This window comes from Vicia villosa, unplaced genomic scaffold, assembly GCF_029867415.1.
Source record: "Vicia villosa cultivar HV-30 ecotype Madison, WI unplaced genomic scaffold, Vvil1.0 ctg.000030F_1_1, whole genome shotgun sequence".
Taxonomy (NCBI): Eukaryota; Viridiplantae; Streptophyta; class Magnoliopsida; order Fabales; family Fabaceae; genus Vicia; species Vicia villosa.
This window is the reverse complement of record NW_026704964.1, coordinates 148,898-173,228: the sequence shown is the minus strand read 5'-3', so window position 1 is coordinate 173,228 and position 24,331 is coordinate 148,898. Positions and strand designations below refer to the sequence as shown.

Here is a 24,331-nt window from a genome sequence, read left to right as displayed (position 1 = left end):
CTTCATGGGTTCAGTCTTTTCCGCACCCAACTTAGTCGCTTAGGATTCTTTCTCCTTTTGTAATGACTCAAACAACTTCTGGCCCTTGGTATAACTCTCATCATAATGCTTGAACTTCTCGCTCGGATCATTCTCTACCTAATCTTGCCTCTCCCTATTTATACGTTCTAACATTAAACCCCAGAGCAAGTGATTCTCATTCAGGTCAGAAAGTTTAGGGGATGGTTTGGTGTTGAAAGTCCTATAATTGCCCATAAATTCTTTAGAGAAAAGGAGGCAGGTGCCGGTAAACTTGACAGCATCGAAGATGTGGTCACTCCACAAGAAATACTTGGGAGGCAGAACCTTTCCATCAGGGGACTTCTAAACTCCAGCCTCCTTAGGAGTAGGCTAAACAACTCTACTCCCAACAACAAGGGGAAACTCCTCCTACAACTTCTGGGACTTAGAGCTTGGTGAGTCAAGGGGTTTTCTTCTGCCTTCCTTTTTATCCCCTTGATGGTCATAACCTCTGGGTGGCTGTGAGGACTGTCAATTTCCCCATGCACTTCCTTAATTTAACTTAATTTTTTATTCCTCTCCTATAAAAAATCATGGCCATTTGATATACAAAACAATGAGTAAAGATCACACACCTCCAAAAGGTACCTATAAAAACATCAAAGTATCCAAGCATAATCAAATATCCATTAAGGGCTTCATCACCCTCTTGGTTGCATTCAATCACCATGCGAAACTCCAAGATGTTGGATTTTTCAAAAGGCGAACCATCTTGGCCTCGCTAAAAGCAATGTAATTATACTTGGCGATCGCCATTGGCTTATCCTTCTAGGCTAGGGAGAAGAGAGGAGCCTCATTTAACGCTACAAAGACTTGGGAGGCCTCTCGCCCTTTCACTCATACAAACTTTTCTTTCCAATTTTTTTAATTGTTGAAGAAGGGTTTAAATAAGGTTTTTCCCATTTGGCTCGCTTGGGTTACCCATCCCCTTTGGCAGAAGGTCTTGTGGCATAAGTTTAAAAGAACATCCCTACAGTGGGAGGTGCCTCCAACCCTCGGCCCACGATCTCATATGCCCTAATTAAGATCTATTTGTTGGGCGCCAGCTGAGAAGACATATTGTTGAGCACCCTCATAACTTCCGCTTCGAAAGTAAAAAAGGGATAAGTTCCCTCATTTCCTTAATGATGGGGAGGTATAAGTAGAAGTAAGATGAGAGGGAGTTAGGTAAGAAAGCCATGTTAACCCTCTATGTTGATGAAGAAGCCTCCAAAATGACCATATCTTTGTCATCCGAAGAGGATATAACGACCTACTTTCTAAAGGAGATTACCTTCTCCTGCTACTAAAAAGATCTAATATCTCGGACCTCCTGGGACACTACGGAGAGGAAATCCATTATCTCTTTGTTACCTGGGAACACAAAAGATAAAAAGAAATCACTACCAACAGCATTATCGTTACTAGAACTACTATAGCATTCAAAACTATAAAAAAAGACCAAACTCTGCCAATCTATAATCAATTGATCCCACAAAAGCTATATGCAATTCGAGGGCTCTATAAGTTACCCCTTAATACCTAAAACTCTAATTATTACTATGAAAAGGAATAAGAGAAGGAATTGATACCTAAAAGGGGATTGATTAGATGGAAGCTAGAAGGAACTTGCATATGATTGGTTGAACAAAGACAAGTAAAGAAAATGAAAAAGAGATAACGAACACTCAAAGGCCTTTCAGGCTTCCCATCAAAGATCTTACCACGTCTCTAACACGTGTGAATGCCAAGTCTATTTAGCCTCTCAAGAATAAATAATCATTGCTTACATTAAATGCTATCAAGCGCTTTCATTAATTGATTGATGCTTAATATCTCTCAATTGACTTACAAGCTACATATGGAACACATGACAGAGACATTATGGCTCATTCATACACGAGGACTCGCCCCAAACTAAGGGTAGGGGTGGCAAAACGGGCCGTGACACGCCAGGCCGGCCCGCGCACCCGCCAAAAAATGGCGGGTTGGGTTGCGATTTTAGGCCCGCCGCTCACCAAAGCCCGCCCCGCCAAAACCCGCCGCCTGCCATAGCCCGCTCCGCCAATGCCCGCCGCTCTTCCAAAATTCCCTCTTTTTTAGTTAATTTTAGTAATTCCAATTCTTGATGGTTTATTTTATATTTTTATTTTTAAATATATGTAATATTTTTTAAGTAAAATTTGTTAAAAAGTTGCTTTTATAAAAAATTGTTTTAAAAAGTAAGTGAAAAATACAATTAAAAGGTAAAAAAAACTATTAATCTATTAAAAAATGAAAAAAAATATAAATAAAAATAGGCGGGCAAGCCCGCCGCCCGCCAACCCATTTCACTTGGCGGGCATATTCGCCCTGCTCGTTTTTTGGCGGGCTTAAGGCGGGGCGGGCAGCCCGTTTTGCCACCCCTAACTAAGGGGCTCACCCTTAACTGAGGGACTCGCGTGAATGGGATGAAAGGTCCAAAACTACGTGAAAGATGAGTTTAATCACTTTGTCTTTTATAAGTTTTCGTGCTTGAGGGACTATGTAGTGAAATATTTTTAAAATATATTAAGTTAGATGAACTAGAGCGTAAAAAAACACAATCTAGAGTAAGGCGTATGGCTGGAAATGAGTTGAGTCAAACTTGCCTCAGTTTGGCTCGACTCGTTAAGAATTGGTTCAGCTCAAATCTCAGTTAGAGTTCGGCACAAATTTTTTCTTGAGCTCAAACTCGACTTGTTATATGTTCACGAACTACCCGGTTTAACTCGTTAAGTTCATCTCGTTAGGTTAATCTCGTTTACTTCACGGACTTAAAAGTCATTTTTAATTTTTTTCATATATATATTTGACATTTTAAATTAATTTTTTTTAAATAGAAAATATAGAAATAAAATAAAAAAATTTAAGATCGGAATTTAACTTTATCTCATAAATCTATTAATTCAAAAACTACACAACTATTTGAAAGTCTAATTCAGAAACTACTCAAATGAAATTTAAATTTATCTAAAAAATCAACACTTCTTCTAAATATTTAAAAACCTTACAAAGTTAATGAAAGAGTACATCAAAAACTACTAAAAATTGATGAACGTAAAGATAGCATAATTCATCTCATTTATAATCAAGTTGACTCATTAATCTAACAAGTCAAACTATGTATAGTTCAAGTTCAGCTCATTTAGTTAACAAATTTAGATTTTCGTTCATATTCAACTCATATGATTCATGAACCTAGTTTAACCATTTAATTGTCGATCTGAGTTTCAAACAATTTTCAAGTTAGTTCGGTTCATTGTCAGACTTAATGAGGTGTCATAAAAAAAATTATTACTTTATTAAAAAATTTAATTGAAATACCAAATAAAAATTATTTAGAATTGCATAGTTAAATTGTAAAGATATAGATTTTAATTAACTAAAATTTAAATGACTCCTATTTGCAGGAAGCATTTAAATAATTAAGCCAAAATCTATTCAAATTGCAAAACTTTTATGATATTTCGAGAATGAAAAAATGAAATCAAACAATCGATACATGAAAATAGAACAACAAAATATAAAAATGAATAATTGATATACTGGGAGATGGAACAAACATCAAATGAATGATAATACAATACCAACAAATGAAACATACAAAAAAACAAACCAAAACATCAAATCCACGCGCCTAACCATTAGATAGTCGAGCAAAGTTGTAAAATTAGTGTAAGCAATATTCTAAAATTTTGACTGCAAGTAGTTGATGACAGTCTTGTCCAATTGAAAAGCCTTAACTAGCACTTCACTAGATATCTCAGGTGTAGCCCCAAACACTGCATTGCCAATAGTTATAGCTCCTGGATTTTGACTACTAAGAGCAGAAATGGCAACAACATTACCATATCCAATATTTCTTTGATAGTGAATCAGTCCTATGGGAAACACAAACACATCTCCCTTTTGTAGAACTTTTGTAAAATGGCGATTTTCCGGGTTCGAAGTTACGAATCCAACTTCTAATGTACCTTCAAGAACAGTCAATATTTCAGTAGCACGAGGATGTAAGTGAGGAGGGTTAACTCCCCATGGTGCAATATCGATACGAGCCAGGGAAATTCCCAGTGTGTTCAATCCTGGTAGCTGAGATGCAAACACTGGAGTTACTTTAGACCCAGCAGGATTAGTAGTATTGCCTGTTATGTGAAGTCCACTAAAGAAGAAGTCATTTGCTTCAACAAGTTTAGCATCCTTGCACACTGAATTACCTAGCATTGCCACAATTGATAAAACAGAAGGAAAAAAACGTTAGAATTTCAATATAGTAATTAACCACATTGTATAAGAAAATGTTTAAAGTTTCTTCCATGAACATATTTATTTATGTGGAGTTGTAAGAATAAATAAAATTTGAAATGTAAGGACAAACTGTGAATTATACCTTGGCCTATTGGGTTGGTGACGCAAAAATCTTGGAGAGTACTTGGATCAGCTGCAAAAACAACTGAAAGTGAAAAAGCTAAAGCTGACAGCAAGAATAATGAGAGATTAGCCATTTGATAAGAGCTTTAAACTTGTAAACTCTAGTAGATTTCTGATACAGGAATTTGTACTAGCAGTTGTGATATTGATGGATGAATAATAGCATAGTATTAAGGACTATTTATATTGAATTTGAACATGGGATTTGAAATGGTCTTCTTTTGAAGTGGTAATAGAATTTGTAACTTAATGTGATGTTCTGCCATTCGGCAATAGTCTTTCACTAAACAATCTCAAAAATTGATTAATTAGCTTACCTTATAAACATCCAAACACTTTCATTTGTCAAGTGTATTATAAATATCAAAGAGTAGTGAACCATAAAATAAGAGTAGTTTGGATTGGTAATGGATGACAATAGTATCTCTTTTGTATTGGAGCTAATGTTCGCATGGGGGACATGAGCAAAATATTTATTGCTTTCTTATATGAAAATAAAATGATATTCAATGGGTGTGGAATTTTTGAGAATTTTACTGCTACCCCAAATTATACCTCACACCCCCTATATTTTATTATTCCATAAATGTCTTTGGTGAAATGGGCCAATTTTTTCGAACAAAATTTCTGGTAGAGCAAAGGAAATTTTCTATAGTTGAAATTTCCGGTAATGCATTTGAATTTTCGGTATTAGTAAATTTTCGGTATTAGTGGTATAGTGTATTTAGTTGGAATTTTTTAACGATCAGGATTTTGCCGACATATTTGGAGAGTTTTGATTGCACCGACAAATTTGTGTGGTCTAGAATGAACAGTCATTTGTATAAATAGGGACATATGTTATAGAAAAATACATCTCAAAATGTCTCTTCCTCAATTTCTTATTGAGGGGAAAGTGTATTTCAACGGAAACAACCCTCCAGTTGAATTCAAGCTTTCAAATGGCATCACATCTCTCGTCAATTTGACAGACAAGTTGAATGAATTACTTCCTGATAATGATAACATACGGGTGAGGATGATCGAGTGAAGAATATACCAGCCATGGGAATATGAAACAACGATGAGACATCATCCTATGCGATAATCATCAAGATGAAAGGATGATGTCTCAGGGTGCCACCGCTCAACAAAAGCTGACAGGAGGGAGGCATTGAGCATGGTAAGTGAACACTCGGCGAACTCCGGCAGGCTAAAGTCAGTAACATTACGCCTGACCTGCTCAGGCATCTACGCATTTGGGAATCAACTTTGAGCGATGGAATGCGACCTTCAGCGTCGGGCGCTGCTATAAGAAACAAAATTAAAAAAAATAATCAATAAACTTGCAGATAGTCAATTGAATGAATAATTTGCAATAAAAAATATAACATATATACCTCGCCCTACCATATACAGAATGCAACATGGTCAGCATATCCTGTGAGCATGGATCTGTCAATAGGTTCTCCTGAAAAGGCTTCATCAGTGTGAATTGATTGCACTGTAGACGCACGTGTCGTGGTGTCTATATTGGTAGGAGACACCTCATCAACTTCAATAGCCGCCTCCTTAACAACCACCTCCATAACAGGTATTAGCTCCCCCACATCGGATACCTGCTCCTCCAAAGTTGGTACCTCCACAACTACCTCCTCCACAGCGGGTGCAGGCACAACTGGCTCCTCCACAAGTACCTGCTCAGCCACATGCACAAATACAGGTGCCTCCGTGGTAGTAGCAACTCAACCATCTGTTTCTGGTGAGAGTCGGTCGCAGGATGTCTTCCAGCCCGTAGCTGGGCTGCCTCTCTGTCTCAACTCTCTGGGCCTAAGCTTCCTCTTTATAAACAAGTATACCCACAACTGAATTGTCTATACCCCTAGTCCTCACAGAAAAAATAAATAAAACAAAAAATAGTTTAAAAATAAACTACCAGAAATTTTGAAATTTCCAGTATTTTTCAAAAAAATGAACTACCGAAAATTTTGAAAATTCTGGTAATTTTTCAAAAAAAAAAAACTACCGGAAATTTCAAAATTTCCGATACAAATGCCTCAAAAAAGCACCGGAAATTCCTAAAATTTATGTGAATATCTACCAGAAATTTCACTAAATAACCAAAAAGTCTTACTGTTTCGTGAAATTTCTTATAATTGCCTTCAAATTTTTCGGTATTGCTCCTGGAATTTAAAATATGTTGATAATCTCCTGTAAATTTTATGAAATGGTAAAATTTTTGTAAAGGATCCACAAGATCCGCATGAGGCAAGACAAGATCCACCAAGGACAGACAAATAACACACTTCGCCCAAAGTAGTGCTCTTAGTCGCTCAATTATCAAAATGTGTGCCGACTTATCACAATGCATGCCCATTGTATACCACAGTCGTCCTTTTGGTCTAATCATTTGCCTTATGATGATCTTCGATAAAACTAGATGTTGCTCATTCATAAAACGTGGGGATTTGTGTCCTAGGGGATTAACGTTATGGAAGCATAGTCAAAAGGGAATGCCATGTTCTCCTATAAGAATAAAGAGAATAATGGTTTCACGCTCTCAAGAGGGATGAAATAACCACCTCGTGGAAACAACAACCCACCACTATGCCAAAACATAGTTTAGGCAGCACCTCCTTCACCAGCGTTTATTTTTAAAAACATTGCTAAAACTTATGAGAGGACATTAGGCTGCGCTTTTTAAAATAAGCACTAGCTAAGGTATCCACATTAGACAACGCTTTATTGTATAAGCAATGTTGTATGTTTAACCAAAAATAAAAAGAAAATTATATCCCCTCCGGTTTCATATATAAGCAACTTTACAAAAAAGATCACCCCTTTATAAAAATGTCTAAATGTATTTAAGTCTTACACTCTTTCTATTTTTACATCTACTTTTTGCTTTGGAAATCGTTAAAAATATAAAAATATAAAAAAAAAAATAGGATTATATTTAAAATAATGATATTGAATGTAATAATTATAGATGACTTTTGTTTATATTAAGACCAATGAGTTTTTTTTCCTGCTTATATTCATTCAAGACCGGAAGGAATATATTATACATCGCTTTTCTTTTAGACTTCGTCCAAAATTAAAAAGCGTCAGCCGTTATCTTAAATATGCATAAGACAGCCCCAGAAAATAAATAAGCGCTGTCTAAAATCAAAAAACTTAAAATGTACTTTATTTTAAAAAGCGTTCTTTATAGCACACATTTTACAGCACTTTTATAAAAAGTGTTGCCTAAAGTTAGAAAAATTGAAACGCCAGTCTATCAAAGAATTGTCTAAAAAAATTATAATGTACTTTTTAACAGCACTTTTTATGAAAAGCTTTGCCTAAAGTTAGAAAAATTATAACGTGACTCTACAAGCGCCTATTTTAAAAAGCGATGTCTAAGCTAAAAAAATTATAACATACCTTTAACAATAGGCATGGCAATGGGGTCGGGGACAGTTTTTACCTTCCCAAACCTAAACCCGAGTCCCCAATCAATCCTCGTTACCCGCCTCAAATTCAAACGGGGATGGGAAATTAAAACTCAAACCCGTCCTTAACGGGTTCGGGTATCCCGCCCCGCCACCATATATTTCGTAAAATCAATTTTTTTAATAAAAATATTTACTTTTTCAAAAATCAAATTATATTATAATAACAAAATAAAATAATCTCAAAAAATTTCATATATATATTTCAAATATTTAAAATATTAAATACAAATCAAATTATTAAAACATTAGTCACATATTTAATAATATAAATTATGAAATATAAATAATATAATGTACATATCGAAATAAACGGGGCGGGTTCGGGGACGGGTTCGAGGTGGGTACTAGTGTCCTTATTACCGACTAATCCTCAAGTTTTCTAATCGAGGAAAATTCAAACCCGAACCCAAACCCAGTCAAAACGGGTTTTTCCCGTTAACTTCGAGGCGGGTTCGGGTGAGTACCCGTGGGTCTGGGTTTTATTGCCATGTCTATTTAACAGCATTTTTTATAAAATATTCTGCCTAAGTTAACAAAATTATAACATGGCTCTACTCGCGCTTATTTTAAAAAGCACTACCTATAGTTAGAAAAATTATAACGCACCTTTAACAACGCTTTTAAACATTATAATTACATTTTTAAAAATTATTAAAATTTTCACTAATTATATTTTCAAAAAAGAAGAAAGAAGGGGGTTTCATACCCACACCTTTAACTACTTACATGTTTTTTATTACAATAATACTAAATAAACAAAACTCATATGACGGATGTTTCGCAAACACCTTTTAAGAATTTTAAATACAAAAAAATTAATTATTTTAATATACTAAATACACACATTTCTAAAAAAATATCTCTTTAAATTCCCTAAAAATGTCCCTAAACACTGGTTAGCATCTTTCAATAAACAATTATATAGATTTCTTGATGAAAATTTAGCATACTTAATACTAGAGCTGTCAAAATGGACTAACCCATATGGACCGGCCCACCAGACCCGAAAAATCATAGGGCATGAACCTTAAAATTAGAGCACATATTTTTCAGGGCCTTTTTAGCCCAGCCCTAAAAAGCCTGCTACCCATTAGGGCTAGCCCATATGGGCCGTGGGTAGCCCATCGGGCCCGCATAATTATAAATTTTAAAAAAATATATTAATATTTATATTATCTTACTCCATAATAGCATATTGATTTTTCTGACTTCACTAAATTTTATCTCTATTTTATTCAATCTTTCTCTTTTAAATATTATACATTAATATAATCAACATTTTTTTCATCGTATTATATTAGTTTTTCTCTTATAATAAATATTGAAGTATTATTTTATACAATTTAGACATATATTGTATTTAAAAACACATTATAGTATTTATAAGAGATAATATATTACTTAAAAATGTATTATGTTTAAAATAACATAATTTTTAATTTTATTTTTAATAAATATTATGGAGTTTTTATTTTAATTTTTTAAATAAAAAAGCCCATTTACGGTCTGGTAGTCCGAAGGCCATCTAGGGCCAAGTTCGGATAGTAAATCTCGAGTCCATATTATACAGGGCCTTTTTAGCCCAACACTGAAAAGTCCAAAGCCCGCTAGGACCGACCCGTTTAGGGCCGGGTAGCCCATATTGACAGCTCTAATTGATACCATAGAAAAAAGAGCACACCAACAAATAATTCAATTAAAAAAATATCAAATACACACCACAAATCATTAAAACTGGATTAGGCAACATAATGATTTCCTCCCAATATTCTAAAACTTTGACTGCAAATAGTTGATAACAGTTCTGTCCAATTGAAAAGCCTTTGTGAGCACTTCACTAGATATCTCAGGTGTAGCTCCAAACACCGCATTTCCAATAGTAATCGCTCCTGGATTTTGACTACTAAGAGCTGCAATGGCAACAACATTACCATATCCAATATTTCTTTGATAGTGAATCAGTCCTATGGGAAACACAAACACATCTCCCTTTTGTAAAACTTTTCTGAAGTGGCGATTTTCTGGGTTCGAAGTTATGAATCCAACTTCTAATGTACCTTCAACAACAGTAAATATTTCGGTAGCACGAGGATGTAAGTGAGGAGGGTTAACTCCCCATGGTGCTATATCAATACGAGCCAAGGAGATTCCGAGTGTATTCAATCCTGGTAGCTGAGATGCAAAGACCGGAGTTACTTTAGAGCCAGCAGGATTAGTAGTATTGCCTGCTAAGTGAAGTCCACTAAAAAAGAAGTCATTTGCATCAACAAGTTTAGGATCCTTGCATACAGAAGTACCATGGGTTAATGGAGTTGTGACGCAAAAATCTTGTAGAGTACTAGGATCAGCAGCAAAGACAACTGAAAGTGAAAGAGCTAAAAGCAAAATAGGCAGCAAGAGTGAAAGATTAATAGCCATTTTTGATAAGAACTTGAAACTCTAAACTTAAAAATTTTGGTAGATTTTTGAGACAGTAGTTTGTAGTATCAATTATGGTATTGGTAGATGAATGTTTGCATAGTGTTAAGGACTATTTATATTGAGTTTGTACGTGTAATTTGAAATGGTCATCTTTTGAAGTGGTAATAGAATTAATAACTTAATGTGATGTGCCGCTATCTATTGTCTTTTGCTAAAGAATCTTTAGCTGAACACCAACACTTCCATTTGTCAATAACATAACATTCGAAAATATTAAACGAGTGAACAATAAAATAAGAGTAGTTTGGAATCGTAATGGATCACAATGGTACTTTTTTTTGTATTGGAGCTAATGTTCGCATCCATGGCAAGCAAGGGCGACATTAACAAAATAGTTGCGTCTTTCTTTATGAAAATAACTAGTCGGAGACCCGTGCTGTCGCCCGGGTGTAGTATTTGTGGTGTAGTATTTTTGGAACGATACGAAAAATTTGACCAAATTATAATATAAAATGGAAATTAAACATTTAAAAAAAAAGTTTACTAATAAAATATTAGTAGTATGAAAATTAGGTTCAAAGTTAAAATAATAATTCATAAAAAATATTTAAGATAGGTCAAGAACACAATAGCAAAAGTGGATCAAGTATTGAATTAAATAATTGACGTTCCAACAACAATAGAGAATAACATGGTTTAATGACCCGTAAAATAAATAAAAAAAATTATCTAAATTAAAAATAAATTATACTATCATGTAATTAATTTTTTATAGAGTTTACAACATTATCACAATATAATATTATACTATATACAAATCGTATATAAATCAATATATTTATGTTTATATTCTTGGTAAAAAAATATTTATAATTTATTTAAAATTATATCATTTTGAATCAACCAATTCTTAAGATACATTACTAAGCATATCCCATAATCATTGCACATATCCAAAGAGTGAGAAAGAAATTAGAGTAAATTGAATTTTTCATTTTTTACATTGATAAATATACATTTCCATTTTGTTAATCACAAAAGTCTGAGAAATTCTTAGTTACCTAACCTAGAGTTATCATTGTTACAAGCTACACAAATGGTTTAATGTTTACTATATAATTTATCATGATTAAATTTATCAAAGCAAATGATAAAAATTTTAATTTCGGTAATCTGTGTTCTTGCTAGATTGAGGATGAGACAGTTGTAATAGGAGCTGTCATGGCTATGAGTTACCCAAAGAGTTTGTTTGATTCATGATCTAGATAAACTCATCAAATAACTTAGCTCATACCTGTTTATATTTATATTGATAAGACAGACCATACCTGTTTATATTTATATTGATAAGACAGACCATAAGACTTGTAGAAGTGCTATTGTTTAGATTGAATTATACTACTAATTAATACACCTTATGTTTAGGATTCACAAGAAAGAAATATATAAGAACATTTGTTTAACTATTTGTGTCTAATAAAGTGAAGAAGCCAACATTTTACTTGAAAATTTAAAAATACAAAATCGTATATTTATCACATTTAGCCAAACAACACAGTTGCAGTAACAGATTCGGAAAAAAATAATTTCGCTGCAGAACAAAATTATGTTGCAGACTCACAGCTACATGAGTTTGATCAATTTGAAATTCCAGCAGATATAAACTACCACCTGAACCAAACTGAATCATATGCGGCGATCAGTTCATGATACGCCAACCGCAAAGAGGCAGAAACACACACATGACATAGCGGACCTGCATTGTTATTGTCGTGGTCAATTTTGTTAAATGTGCCATCAGTTTCTATGAATTAGTCCTGCAAAGAACAAATATATTCAGTTTCATGCACTATAATTGTGATGTAAATTAGAAAAGTTTATGAAATATGGGCTTAAGGTAAATATAATAAAAATAAAAAAGAAGCTTTACTACAAGATTACAGCATATGTATTCATGCTCAAGAGCGCCCCTACATATGTCGCCTACTACACCATTATAAAGAAGATTCCATATACTAACCGTGATTAATTCTCATAACAGAAAAGTGATTAATTCTCATAACAGGAAAAATTGATATCTAGTGGTCATTAATTAAAATGAAAAACACACACGTGTTTACACAGACAAAAAATTCGGCGAACAAAATTGACAACACTTCTAGCCTTTTTAACAGCCATGCTTGCTTCTATTTTATCATTATGGAAAAAGTTATAAACAATAAGCTAGAATGCTAGACCATTAGAAAACAAAGCTAAAAAACTAACATACCTATAACAGTAGTAGATTAAATCAAACTATACCAGTTTGGAGGAATAACAACACTATTGTCAATTTACTGTAAATTCATTGCATAGACACTTTCGAGTTTCCGATTAGTAGTCCAAGCTGAGACTTACTCCTTCCGTTCAGCACCCGCATTTCGCAAAGCAGCCAACCTTACCTAAATTTTTTCCAACAAAGGAACGCATAATTGTATCACAGTCACATAGAGTTTATGTTTCTTAAACTGAAACGTCAAAATAGCAGATGAACAAACTTGGCAAAAGGTTAGGTTTTTCCACATTCAAAATTTAGAATAAACTCAAACACATGTGAGCTATACAGAGAGTTATACAAATAGAACAATAGAACTTAAATGAAACAATTAGAACAGTAGAACTCAAATGACACAAACAAATCCAACTTTCCCTTTATCTTATATGTAGTCTTATAAGTCTTGTGAACCAACTTTCTATATGAAAAAGAGAGTACCTACGTTTTGAAAGTGTCGGCAAGATAGTTAGTAGTGAAACAGGTCATTATTTGTACCACAATAGTTGGCACTCAGCTTAATTAGTTCATTGTCAACATCAAGTATCCTGATGTTGATGAAAATCCAGAGCAAAATTTTATCAAATACATGTGTGCGTATATAAAATTTCAAAATGCACATGAGTACAAACTTTGACAAAAATATGTACTTTCCTATCTATAAAACATGTCTTTCATTTGATTACTATAGATACTTTATGCAAGCTAGAGCTAACATGTAGTATATTGAAGAATCTGGTAATGAGACTAATATAACAACGGAATTTGGCCATGAGATCTTATTTGTTGAAAAACTGTCTGCAAAATATGAAAGTGTTAAAAGAATAATTAAGAGATTATCCCAAATATGATGCCATGTGCCCTGCCTTTGTGTAAGCAAAAAGTGCATCCACTTCTAAATGATTGGCTGCCAAAGTTTAAACTCTAACTTCTTTTTAAGGATTAATGTCTAGTTATGAAGCTAAATAAATTTTTCTTCGAATCCCAACTTCTTTTTTCATCCCAGAAACTCATAGAAGAAATCGATATGGAGAAAACCAATGTTAGGCAATGTTACCGAAATTTACGTTGTGATGAAGTTGTCCAAATACGGGGTGTTGTTGGTGATGCTGACTAAGAAACAGTGAATGATACGACTGTGTAACCATAGTGTAGCAAAGCAGCATTTCACAGTTGAATCGACTTCATAACCTGCACAAAACTTAACAAAAGGTAGCAACCCAAAATATGAACAAAAAAGCCTCGCGAAAATCGACAAAACCAGAGCAATAAAGGTAGGCAACAACAGGAACAAATCCATTCAATTTGCGATGGGGAACAGAAATTTGCAAATCGATTTCAAAACATGAAATTTGCAAATCGATTTCGAAACATATACTCAAGAACAACAGGTAATTTTTAGGTAATATAATTTCATTTCAGTTAATTTAGAAAATCAACACAAAGAAACTCATTATAATGTTACCGAATCTACTTCGTAATGAATCTGTCCAACTAAATTGAAAACGAAATGAGAAATACATCGAGCCTGTGTTTTCTCTTCCTTTTCAGACAAAGCAAAGCAAAAACGAAATCATATGTAAGATTGATGAGTTAGTGCAGTGAAAGAAATGGAGGTTGAAGAAGGAGTTGGAGAAAGATAGTACCTGATATTGTTGAAGGAAGAACTTCAAGAAGGTGATGAAATCAGCGGCTGCGCTAGGGTTTGTTGAGAAAAGAGAGAAGAGGGAAAATGGGTGAAATGAAACAACGTTGGAAGATTGAGTCTTTGGGGGGAATTTTTAATTTGGACCAATTAGATGTTGACATGTGGTGCATTATGTAAAAAAAGTTGAAAAGTGAATGACTAATTTGTTAGTTACTATTTTTAGAGGTGTCAATTTATGGGGCCAATTAATTTGAGCCCCAGCCCTATAATAATGGGGCTTAAAAAAAATTCAAAAATAATAGGCCCTTAAACACATAGGGCCCAAACTTAAAAGGCCCCAAAATTTAAAAGAGGGTCATTAGGCCCCAAATCAAATAAAATTAAAATTTTAATTTAAAAAATAAAATAATAAAAAATTCAAAAAATAATAACTTTTAAACAAAATAAATATATTAAAAATTAGAAATAAATAAAAAGTTTTTTAAAAAAGTTTTTTTTAAAAAAAATTAAAAAATTGCATTAAAGAAATTCTAAAACTAAAAAAACAACTTTTTAGAAATGAAATTTTTAAATGAGTCCCCTCAATATTGCGGTTAATCCTATTTTACAATTTACAAGATTAATAATCCATATTGGAACTAGAAATGAAATTTTTGAAACAAAATAAGGCCCCTCAATAGGGCCCAAAAATAACACATTAATTAAGGGGCCTAAAATTATGGGACCTAAAAAATTTTTCATTAACAAAGGGCTTAGTAAAGTAGGGCTTTAGTGGGGCTAAAATATTGGGGCTTTGAAAAATTGGGCTTATTTGACAGCTTTAACTATTTTATCCAAAATGAAGTGTAAATTATTTTGGGTGAAAGGGTAAAATCGATAGTTAGGGCAATTGATTAGTAATTGATAGATAGTAGAAGTAGAGTAGAAATGTTATCCAATGGGTGTGGAATTTTCTACACAGGATACATCATGAAATACATTAACCAGTTGTAATGAAACAAAAATCAGTCAACTATTGTAATTTGTAACAAATCTTCCTAGGGAGTAAGGATCTCTCCATTTCTTAAAAGAAATAGAGGTGTCCATTATTATAGTTTTAGTGTAAATAAAAGTTATATTCACACATATTTTTAAAAGTTGTCACATTAATTACACATTTATACATTAAAATTATTAAAATTATAGTAATGGACACCTCCATTTCTTTTGAGAAATAGAGAGGATCTTTATTCCTTCTTAGGTGAGTTAGTTGGAGACAAAAAGTAAATTCATTTCTTCCCATCAAATCTAACAAAATTTTCTTTACACAAGTCAATACTAAGACTGGCTAAAATTGTCTGTGTCTCTTAATTTAGAGCTAGCAGTAATTTTTAATTTTATATCACTATAATCTTAATCCTTCACTATTGAAGAGCTCTACGGACAAAACTAAAGGAATTTTTATGGGGGATAGATATTTAAAATAGGATGTTTCAAACTTTATTTTATTTACTTCAACCTACAACCCATAATTTTGATAAAACCCAGATTTTAAGAACATCGCGATTATTGTTTTCTAATAATGGGCCTTCTTAAATATCTATTCGTTAGAGGTGCACACCCTTATACAAAATTAGAAAAACTATCAATCTTGACAAGAATTAGTAGTTGAATTTATATATAAATATCAGCAAGAGAACTCCGAAATTGAACTCAAGTTATAATTTGTGAGAAAGTTTCAACCATTTGTGACATTCCAAGGCAATATGTATTAATCAACACATTTAAAAAGCAAACGAGATCATTTTACTTTTATGCATATAAACATTACCCATTACAAACATCTCAAGAAAAATGCATTGTCAATAAAACCCAGTTTTGACAATGACGATTAATACAAACATACACACTAACGAGTCAATCTAATTTGACTGCTTCACAATTTAAACATATACCACTCGCTCAAAGCCAAGTATATATTGATATTTGAAACAATGTTGACATATAGAGATGCCTTAAGCATCAACCTCTTCTTCCTCCTCTCCATAGTCTTCTTCATCGGCAGTTGCATCCTGATATTGCTGATACTCGGCAACGAGATCATTCATGTTACTCTCAGCCTCGGTGAATTCCATTTCGTCCATTCCCTCACCAGTGTACCAATGCAAGAAAGCCTTGCGCCTGAACATAGCTGTGAACTGCTCACTAACTCTCCTGAACATTTCCTGGATTGAAGTTGAATTACCGATGAAAGTAGATGCCATCTTAAGGCCCTTAGGTGGGATATCACACACGCTGGATTTGACATTGTTAGGTATCCACTCGACAAAGTAAGAAGAGTTCTTGTTTTGCACATTGATCATCTGCTCATCGACTTCCTTTGTGCTCATCTTACCACGGAACATTGCTGATGCAGTCAAATAACGGCCATGACGTGGATCAGCAGCACACATCATATTCTTGGCATCCCACATCTGCTGAGTCAATTCAGGTACAGTCAATGCACGATACTGCTGGGATCCTCTAGATGTCAAGGGTGCAAACCCAACCATGAAGAAATGGAGCCGCGGGAATGGGATAAGATTGACAGCAAGCTTACGAAGATCTGAGTTCAACTGTCCAGGGAAACGTAGACAACAAGTAACTCCACTCATGGTGGCGGAAATGAGATGGTTTAGGTCACCAACTGAAATAATAAAATCAAGAAATGAAATTCATAACTGAAATTCCAACTAAAGTGCAAATAAAGTAAAATACACTTCATTAAGAGAAAGTGACTTGATAACCAAATTGATTGCAAAAGTTCAACTACAATAACCACCAGCGATGAGTAAGAACAAGGGCCCTAAACCAACTTGAACATCCAAAGGTCCCATCAATAATCCTAATTAAAATTGTAAATTTAATGGAAAAGCATACCACTGTATCAATTTAATACTTGATGCTAACTGTTTATCTATAGCAAACTACTACAACCGAATGGCCACAGATAACCATGATTCATGATGATAACAACAACATATGTGGCAGCAGAAGCAACACAAAAATGGGAACAACATTAACAACAAACTGCACTGCATCAACAAAAAGCATTTCCTCATTAAAATAGGCTATCTGAATCATGTCCTCTAAATTCTTTTCAATAAATTGATTATTAATTTTTTCTGATCTTCCTCTATCTTTATCAAAATGTCGTTACATCAATAAAGAATATGCCGCATTACAACTTTAACAACCAAATCATTCTTGGATGAGGCTAACTACATCAATCAAACAATCCTATAATGTTCCATTATAAAACAAGTTTAATGACAAGTTTTACCTAAAATTTTTCTTAATGTGTCTCTAAATATAAAAATCTAACCTTCATATAAAGCAAGGTTGTACCATATTTAGATAACAGATACCCCAACTTTTTCCTCCCAGATTTATATCAATCATCATAACATTCTAATCTATAAAAATTAAGTTAATCTGCACCAATTAATCCCATCAAAATTAAAACTAAAATTAAGAAATTTACATGTAGGTGTGGCGAGCTTCAAAGTCCTGAAGCAAATATCATAAAGAGCCTCATTATCCAACACCATACATTCATCCGCATTCTCCACAAGCTGATGAACAGAAAGCGTGGCATTATACGGTTCCACAACCGTATCAGACACCTTCGGCGAAGGAAACACCGAAAACGTCAACATCATCCGATCAGGATATTCCTCTCGAATCTTCGAAATCAAAAGCGTCCCCATACCAGAACCCGTGCCACCTCCCAAAGAATGACACACTTGAAATCCTGCAACACAAACAAACACAATCCTAAATCAACCACTAACAAATTCATAATCATTTAATCAGTTCATCAATGAAATAAATGAAATAAACAGATTAATTAATTAATCACCTTGAAGGCAATCGCAATTCTCGGCTTCCTTGCGAACAACGTCAAGGACGGAATCGATGAGCTCGGCACCTTCGGTGTAATGACCTTTCGCCCAATTGTTTCCGGCACCGGACTGACCGAACACGAAATTATCAGGACGGAAGATCTGTCCGAACGGACCGGATCTAACGGAATCCATGGTACCGGGTTCAAGATCCATGAGGACGGCGCGTGGAACGTACCTTCCGCCACTGGCTTCGTTGTAATAGACATTAATCCGCTCAAGTTGAAGCTCGGCGTCTCCGTTATATTTTCCGGTGTGATCGATTCCATGCTCGTCGCATATTACTTCCCAGAATTTGGCGCCGATCTGGTTACCGCATTGTCCGCCCTGGATGTGTAAGATTTCTCTCATTTTTTTGTCGGGGGAATTTTAATGGAGGGAAATGAGAAGGAAGGGGGTGTTGTTGTTTGATTGAATTTGAAGGAATAAATGGAAGGAGAGTTAACGGTGGGGAGAATTTGAAGGGAAGTGGTTTTTGTGGAGCTGTGTGTTGGTCTTGAGGGTGTTTTTGGAAGGAAAATTGAATGTTGTTGTTATGAGCGCTGAGGTGGGCTATGGCATATAGGATTTGTTTGGTTATTGCTTCATTATTACATTGTCTAAAGTCTAAATTGTGGGACTTATATCCTCTTCCAAAAAATTGATTAAAAATATTATCTCCCAACAAATTTCTAACTATGTTTCTATAATATATCATTTTCCGTTAATGAAACTTTTTTTTTCCTCTAAATATTTCAAATTTAATTTTTAGTCCTTCTAAATATTTTTTTAAATAATAATTTTTTTAAAATTTTTCATCCATATTTTTCCTTCCTATTAGGTATGTTAACAGAGCTAATGTGGCAATGTCAGCGTACCAAAGATGTTGAAATGGATGTTACTTGGCATTTGGTCCCATTTTATATTTTTTATATAAATTTTATTTATAGCGACAGACATTCCGTTGTAAAATCCGTCGCTAACATGAATATCATATAAAAGTCCAGAATTTGTAGCTAATTCACAGCTAATTTATAACTAATTCCTAGCTAATTCAAAGACATCATTTTTATGACCTAGAATTTTTTGTTTTTTGTCATGATTTTTTACAAGAAATTTGATCACATTATTATGATATCTCTCACAAAAAAATATCATGAATTAAATATGAATTTTTTACGAGTCAATTTTCTTTAAAACGGAAACAAGGAAAACGTTAGCATATGATTGATTTTTAGGCTATTATTTTTTAAGGAGTTATATCATAACATATATAGAATATCTATAAATCTTGATAGAATTTCGAATAAGTCTCGATTTATTTTGATTTTTTTATCAAAACATATATAAATGTATTTTTTTTCAAGTGACGAAATGAGAAATTTAACCCTATTGAAATGCCTAACATGTTTTAATTTTTTTCACATTAGTGTATCAAATTATAAGGATCTCTCCCACAAAAATTGATTTTTTTTGCTTGAGATTAATTAAATAAGAATTTTTTAAGCGCCAGTATTCCACGAAACGAAAATAACACAATATTGGAATATGATTGATTTTTTAGCTAATATTTTGCAAAGAATTAGATGATAACACATAAAAAATATCTGCAAAGTTTCATGACATTTAGCATAAGTCTCGATTTATTTTAAATTTCTGATCGAAACACATATTTTTGGAGGTCCAAACTCAAAAATTAGAAGGCCCTTTATTTTTGGAGGTCCTAGGTTATGGGTCTGCTTGCCCTAGCCCAGGTCTAGCCCTGTCCATATACATACGCTTTAAAAATAAAGAAATAAAAATATATATAAAGGAAATACCTCAAGTTCAATTCAAGTAATTCGAAGAAACACGTTAAAAATGTCAGTTGTATGAAAGAAGCAATTTGAATTTGATCTAAACCCAAAAAATGAAGACAAAGAAAATAAACTCTTTTCTGCATGCCCTCTTAAAACAAAACAAAAAGTGAAAAATAAATACAAAATTCATTTTTATATAGAAACTAAGCCATTTTTAATGGTCATGGTTCATTGGAAGATTAAAGAATCAATCCAATAGTTCATGGAATCATGAAACAATAACTATACTTGAGCACATCGCTGCAACAAATGTTGCACCTGCACAAAGCGCATTTGATGCACATGTTCTCTATGCCAGCTACTCCTACTTGGTGTGGCCACCATAGAGCACTTTCTCCATGGAGCACCCTCTCAATGAAAAATATCTCGCAATAGATAATTCTAACACAACTCATATTCTTGGGTCAGCCTCACTTTGTGACAACAATCATTGCTTCAAGCATGATAATAATGACTTTGAGGAGATTTGTTCTAGGCAGGCTAAAAGCCCATAAAGTCTGGACTTATCCATATGCCCAATCTAATCAAGGTGTGTCAATCACTAACGAACATGTGAACCTACATTCACAGGCACCACACATGAGCACTACCCTTCTTCCATCAAGACTATTGATCGACATCTAATGGATCCTCGCTCTCCATGTCTTGCAACCCCGAGACTATTATAACCATCCTTCATGTATAAGTGGATTTATATCACTCTTAACTACTATTCAACTTCTACTTGCAAAGCTTCACATCAATTCTATAGTGACTTTAACGTTAAAGTATTAACTTTTTTCAAATACTTTCTCTAATCATTAAAAAATATGTTAGTATCGTACCACAAGCTTATTTACGGTAATTGTCTTCGACCTAACACTGATTCTCTATTCCATTAAGAAATACTTGAAAAAAATTAATACTGCAGCCAATAAAATTTTGAGTTGATTAAAAAAGTAATGCACAATAACTTGTGGATGCATATCTATTTATAGGGATGTGGATCCTCTCCAGTGATATTTTCATTCGATGAAATCCACTAGGGGTGGACAAAAATTCACCAACCGTACTTATCCGACCGACCCATACAATCTGAATCCTTTCGGTCGGGTTGAAGTTGGGTCTTCGTGTCAATCAGGTGAAGCATCTGGTTTATAGTGGACAACAACGGTTTGGTTCGGTTGGTTAAATTGAACCTAGAAAAAATCGAACCCGACCATATCAATGGTGTTATTTTGATTATTTTATTTAATATTTATATTGGACTTGAATTGAGTTGTTTCTAAAGCCTGCCCATTCTACCATATTAACTAAACACATGTAAAGAAAACCAGAAAACTCTAGCCTTTGCACTCTTATCCCTCTTTGCTCTCTCTCATAATCAGAACTTCACAAACGCATCCATTTCCAAAATCCTAGGTCATAAAATAGAAAGAGCGGCACAAGATCTAAATCAACCATTTAAAGTTCAAACTCAATCATTCAAACTCAAACTCATTCTACTTCAAAAAATTTATTTTGTTTTAAAGTTTTCATTTTTTACTTGATTTGTTGTTGTATTTTTTTAGGTTTGTCGATGAGATTCTTTACTCTTGAAATTATTAATATTTTGTTTTTATTTTAGATGTTTTCTTCTTTAAAAAAATGTTTGCTTTTATTTTAATATTAAGATGTTTTCTTCTAACAATTTTTTTTTTTTTGTTTTAGGTATCTCTTTTGACCAAAATCAATAGTGGAAGAATTCAACTTTTCTTTCTACCCAAATAACACTTCTCTACTAGTTTAGTTGCTGTTAGACTTTATTCTTTTTATAGTAAAAGAGGTTGAATTTGAGGTTAGGATTTTGTAAGGTTTCGTGTGACTTTATGCAGTGCTTTGTTTGGATTACTTGTTTGTATTATAATTTCTTTGTTGTTGTTTGGAAGTATTATGACCTCTATTAAAATTGTAGATCTGGCTGCATTTGATTGGAGTTACTATACAATTTTAATCTTAACTAGTAACAAACCCGTGCGTCCGCACGGGTTCTGGAACGGGACACGCATTTGTTTCAGATGTACTTTTAATAGAAAAATATCTGATTATTCGTAAAAAGTAAATAATTGAATGTATAATTAATAAAAAAAATATTTTGATCAGTAACTTCATGTCCCGTTAAGAATTAGTATTTTGATCAATAATTCCATGTCCCCGTTAATAATCAATATAATAAGAATGTAAAAAAGAAAAAGAAAATTATTTAACTGAAAGAGCTTATTGATATATGGATTAAAAAATAAAATTATTTGGATTAAAAAAACTTGTTCCCATTTTTTAAAAAAATATATTAAAATTTAGTCATTAATTTAAAAATAACTCTTGTCATTAATAATATATTTCCTCTGCCTCAAAATAATTGTCAATTTAGCGTGTGTTTGTTTTTTCATCTAAGCAAACGCCACCGCACGTCCAAGTTAATGCTACAATTTGTAGCTTCTAAATATTGCAGTGGATTAGACAGCTGGACGTGAAATTTGGAATGGAAACGCCAAACCAAACATATACTTAGATTAATATTAATAATAAATGGATAGTATTTGGTGTCAAACCTTGGTGTCAATTGATTCATTCCCTTTAAAAAAATACTATTAACAAACTCATGCGTTCGCGCGGATTTTGATATGGGACGCGCATTTGTTTTAGATGTATATTTTTTAATAGAAAAATGTCTGGTACCCGTGAAAAAATAATAATTGAATGTATAGAAAAATGTCTGGTACCCGTGAAAAAATAATAATTGAATGTTTAGAAAAATGTCTAGTACCCGTGAAAAAATAATAATTGAATGTATAGAAAAATGTCCGATACCCGGAAAAAAAATAATAATTGAATGTTTAAAAAAATGTCTAGTACCCGTGAAAAAATAATAATTGAATATATATAAAATTGTCTGGTATCCGTGAAAAAATAATAATTGAATGTTTAGAAAAATGTCTGGTACCCGTGAAAAAAATTGAATATACAGAAAAATGTCTGGTACCCGTGAAAAAATAATAATTGAATATATAGAAAAATGTTCGGTACCCTTGAAAAATAATAATTTAACGTATAGAAAAATGTCTCGTACTCTTAAAAACATTTAGATCAATAAGATTTTTTAATCCAAAATACAATTTTATTACAAAATATGTGAATAATATAAGCTAAAAAAATGTAATAGAAAAATAGAAGAAAATAAATATTAGAAGAATAAATTAGTTGTAAGAAAAAGATGGAAGATGATTGAGTTTTAGTCTGGGGAAGATGGTTGAGTGTAAAAGAAGGTTGTTGAAGAGAGAGAATGAAGTGAGAGTATAGGTAGGAATAGGAAAACACCATTTATTAATAGAAGGGGAAAGAAAATATTTGGATTTCCAAAAAAAAATTTAAAATATTTAAATTAAAATTTACCTTGCAATGTAGCAACATGAAATGAAAAGAAACGTGATAAGATTATATTTTCATCAATTTACAAACACTATTAATTATTATTAAGTATTATAAATAGTATAAAATAATACTAACATCTTATCAATCATTTAATATATTATAAATGGTATAAAAAATATATTGAATATTATTAATTATCATTGTAATTATTATTTATTTTGAATATGTAACATTAAATAAAAATAAAAATTATTTTGACAGTCTTTTATAATACTAAAAAACATGTGTGATGATGAAAAGAAAAAAAGACATAGAGATAAATATATTTGATGTGACTTTGGCTTGCACTATACAACACACTATACTAAGACCTATACTAAGACCTATTATCATTGTTCTATAGATTTTCTTTGATACAATCAAGACATTAATTATCTCTTTTTATCAAATTTGTCATTATTTTTTAAATCAATTTGTCATAATTTGTTTAATTATTATTTACCTTAGTGATCAAAAAGCATTTACAAACTTTATGTTTTTTCTTATTTATCTTAGAGATAAAAAAAACAATTACAAACTTTTTCTTTTAACTTAAAAAACTGATGATATAACACTGATATTTTACCTCCACTATTTAACATACTTCACGTTTTCAGTTTCTTATATGTAAAAAAATTAATTACTTCCATTAACTATATTAACTTTATTTTTCACTACCATTAAATCATTGCAATAAGGAATATTATATAGATTATTTTGCTTCTTATAGTAATCATGTGTGATTTTATTTTTTTCCAAAATTGCACTCCTTATGTAAATTTAATTATTCTAAATAT

At 32.7% G+C, this 24,331-nt stretch overlaps 3 protein-coding genes and 1 long non-coding RNA gene across 7 annotated transcripts; all 4 read right to left on the bottom strand.

Annotated features, from left to right (window-relative positions):
* Window positions 1–3,747: 3,747 nt before the first annotated feature.
* On the bottom strand, window positions 3,748–4,562 carry LOC131622407 (putative germin-like protein 2-1). Its single transcript, XM_058893438.1, has 2 exons — window positions 4,436–4,562; window positions 3,748–4,274 (listed from the first exon to the last, which is right to left on the bottom strand). The coding sequence occupies exons 1-2, from the start codon at window positions 4,560–4,562 to the stop codon at window positions 3,748–3,750; spliced, it is 654 nt and encodes a 217-aa protein (XP_058749421.1).
* A 4,963-nt stretch (window positions 4,563–9,525) lies between these two features.
* On the bottom strand, window positions 9,526–10,502 carry LOC131622440 (putative germin-like protein 2-1). Its single transcript, XM_058893466.1, has one exon. It carries the CDS (start codon window positions 10,380–10,382, stop codon window positions 9,735–9,737), a length of 648 nt encoding a protein of 215 aa, XP_058749449.1. The 5' UTR covers window positions 10,383–10,502; the 3' UTR covers window positions 9,526–9,734.
* A 1,365-nt stretch (window positions 10,503–11,867) lies between these two features.
* On the bottom strand, window positions 11,868–14,461 carry LOC131622441 (uncharacterized). 4 transcript variants are annotated; one of them, XR_009289903.1, is made up of 3 exons: window positions 14,343–14,461; window positions 12,655–14,239; window positions 11,868–12,202 (listed from the first exon to the last, which is right to left on the bottom strand). It is a non-coding gene; the product is annotated as an uncharacterized LOC131622441 (long non-coding RNA). The 4 variants fall into 4 exon arrangements; XR_009289901.1 differs by having other exon boundaries at window positions 12,655–12,826; window positions 13,754–14,456; XR_009289902.1 differs by having other exon boundaries at window positions 12,655–12,826; window positions 13,764–14,456.
* A 1,645-nt stretch (window positions 14,462–16,106) lies between these two features.
* LOC131622439 (tubulin beta chain) lies at window positions 16,107–18,857 on the bottom strand. The gene is made up of 3 exons (XM_058893465.1): window positions 18,225–18,857; window positions 17,847–18,116; window positions 16,107–17,009 (listed from the first exon to the last, which is right to left on the bottom strand). Exons 1-3 carry the CDS (start codon window positions 18,616–18,618, stop codon window positions 16,339–16,341), a joined length of 1,335 nt encoding a protein of 444 aa, XP_058749448.1. The 5' UTR covers window positions 18,619–18,857; the 3' UTR covers window positions 16,107–16,338.
* Between the last annotated feature and the right edge of the window lie 5,474 nt (window positions 18,858–24,331).